Below are 2,746 nucleotides of genomic sequence, written 5' to 3' on the forward strand. Positions count from 1 at the left end.
GTGCCTTGACAAATACATTCATATGTCCACGTACATTCAATGAAGCTATCTACAGAGTTTGCTGTTTGCCTCTTCCACCAATGATAAATCCAGTGTGATTCCAGACACACCTGCACGCCTGAATGGCTTATGTAAGAACAGGTTCAAACACTGTCCATTCTGCCCCAAACAAAACCTTTTGACTCTGCCGAAATTAAATTAACAGCTTTCCCTCAGGGTTTCCTGATATTCCAAGTTCTTCCTTCACTTACAGCAATAGCAGAAAGCTTCAAGAACAAGGTTGCACAATCATTGCCTCCAATCAGCTCTAATTGAAGGATGACACGAGACCGAACGAGAAACTAGCACTCCAATTAATACAGACAGGAAAAAACAAGATTGTGGGAGCAGCTTCATTACTGGTAAAACTCCAGCAAAGCCCTCAGGTTGTAGCATGTTGGCACACTACCACCTCTGAGGTAGAGTTTAACTACTCCTTAGTGCAAGAATAGGAGGGAGGGAATGATCTGGTGGCAAATATTGAACAATCCTGGCCCCTTTTTGCCTCAGTGTTCACAATGAAACTTTAAGAACTGATTAACGTAGAACTCCACTGATCCAATCAAGAGGAGCTTGAATCAGCTCTTCCAGAAATCCAATTTGTATTCCCAAAATGTAGTCTGTTGTGTACTTCTGCAGGATCTTCCTGCAGAAGTACACAACAACGACAAAATAAACACAGACTTTTCATATTAAACAAGTGCCCCCTTAGAATTCACCCAGGGTCCCTTAGAAAACTTCACCCCTTCACTTCCGTGCTATTTACTGCTCCATACCTTGAAAAGACTAAACAAAAATCTGGTACACACCTGTATCCCCATGGAAGCAGCTGTCCTGGTGACACCTCCCAGAAGGCAGATCTCCATCACTTGGCCAGATCTGTCCTGTTTTTCGTACGCCCACAATGGTAGCCTCGGACACAATGACCTGCTGCTGCCTGTGCCGTTTTTGAGACTGGGGAGTTGGTGGACTGCTACTGTCAAAGGACTGCTGAGAGTTCTGGGAAGGAGAACGACTTTTATCCCGATACATGCGGTAAGTGGTGGGGCTCGGGGAGACATGGCTGGACTGCCCTGAGGAGAAGTCTTCCTCACTGGAGGTAAGGTTCTCATTAGAGCTACAATCAGGAGTATATCCTCCTCCAATATCTTCAAAACTCCTGGGGGAATAAGATCTCCTGGGCCATGTGAGATGTTTCTCCTGGTCAGCTGTGCCCTGATTTCGCAGAATAGGTCCTTTCCCTTCTCCTTCCCCCATCATTCCACCAACATAGATACTCTGATAGGGTTGAAAGTCCATGGGCTGCCAAGGTGAGCGGTTGCTGCCATTGGCATTAATCAGGTTATCTTTGAGAAACCTGGGGTTCAGTTCAGCATCCTCATACTCTCCATCATAGCCAAAGCTGCTCTCCGAGGACCTTCCCCTATAAGCAGGCCTCTGGAACTCACTGAAGCTGGGTACCATGTTAGAAGGCAGGGAGTGCAAAGATTTTTTGCGTTCCATTTGCATGGCTTGACTACCAAGGGAACTTATTTTATCAGAAACATCTTTATCATTGACCTTTACTAGACCCTTCTCATGATGATACTCCATGTTCACATAAAAAGGCTTTTCAACGACATCCTTGTTATCTCCAGAAGAATGTGAATTAACCTTTTTAATCCTCTCAAAATTGGACCTTAGGGCTGCCACACTGGTGCTGTTCCCTCTCTCCTTAGAAATAGGTTCAAAGGATGCCTCCTTCTCAGCAGATCCCACTAGCCTGCGAGTAGAAGATCTGTGTTTTGAAGGAGAGCCATCTGTATCACAGCGATTCTCCATATCTTCTACGACTCTCTTCAGTTTCTCTTCACCGTAATACTTACACCTGTCCTGCTCTCCCTCTCCGTGATGGGGGCTGTCCAAAGGTGACAGGTCTGACCCATCGCTCTGGGTAGACAGCTTCCGCAGAGAGGGTATCCTGGGCTTGAACTTTTCCTCCCCGTGGTGCGACTTGCTTTTTTCATATTCCTCTTGGTCAGCAGACTGGTGATGATGCAGGTCCTGGATCTGCTGCTCTACACCCCCTTCAGGCAACTGAGAAACACGTTTAAAACCCCATCTCTGTCTATCATAGCTTTTCTTCTCCTTTGCCAAAAGAGTCTGCAGGTAAATCATACGGAACCTCTCCTTGTTGACCTCCATCTCCAATCTCCGAATAGATGCTTTGCACATCTCCAGCTCCTGTTCAATGTCCCCCACAGATTTCAGCTCCATTTTAGGAGGCTCAGAGTCTGCAAATTGCGCTTTCCAAGCCTCCACAAACCCCACAGGGTCCACCATTTTGCATACAGGAGTAAGTGGAGAATACGAGAAGGAGGCTGGAGAGAAAGAGGTGGAGAGAATAAACCAACCGGATTTCACATGTAGAAGCAGAAACAGCTCCGGCAGGGTGAACTCAACGCGCGTCTCTGCCACGGTCCACGCAGGGAAACCGGGAGGCAAACGGCAGTCCTCGGAGCAGTCTCTCCTCCCCGGCTCCTTCAGCTTTTGCCGGCCCCAGTCCTCCGTACACTCACTACTCTCTCGCCGGCATGACCGATCTTCTGCAGGCGCACAACAACGCTCCCACCCCGGCGATCCCAGAGCACTTCAAAGCGGGTGGACAAAGGAGCAGGCTCGGGGCGGGGGAGGGAAGGCAAATATCGCTCCGCACCCCCCCACCCAC

The 2,746-nt window shown here is 48.3% G+C and overlaps 1 protein-coding gene across 1 annotated transcript; it reads right to left on the minus strand.

Moving 5' to 3' along the window:
- Nucleotides 1–825: 825 nt before the first annotated feature.
- LOC103781044 (breakpoint cluster region protein-like) lies at nt 826–2,361 on the minus strand. The gene has a single exon (XM_008948747.1). It carries the CDS (start codon nt 2,359–2,361, stop codon nt 826–828), a length of 1,536 nt encoding a protein of 511 aa, XP_008946995.1.
- Between the last annotated feature and the right edge of the window lie 385 nt (nt 2,362–2,746).

Source organism: Merops nubicus, unplaced genomic scaffold, assembly GCF_000691845.1.
Source record: "Merops nubicus isolate BGI_N331 unplaced genomic scaffold, ASM69184v1 scaffold31441, whole genome shotgun sequence".
Lineage (NCBI taxonomy): Eukaryota > Metazoa > Chordata > Aves > Coraciiformes > Meropidae > Merops > Merops nubicus.

What these genes read in the sequence shown, in the direction of transcription:
- LOC103781044 (XM_008948747.1), bottom strand. Translation starts at nt 2,361, where the DNA reads ATGGTGGACCCTGTGGGGTTTGTGGAGGCTTGGAAAGCGCAATTTGCA.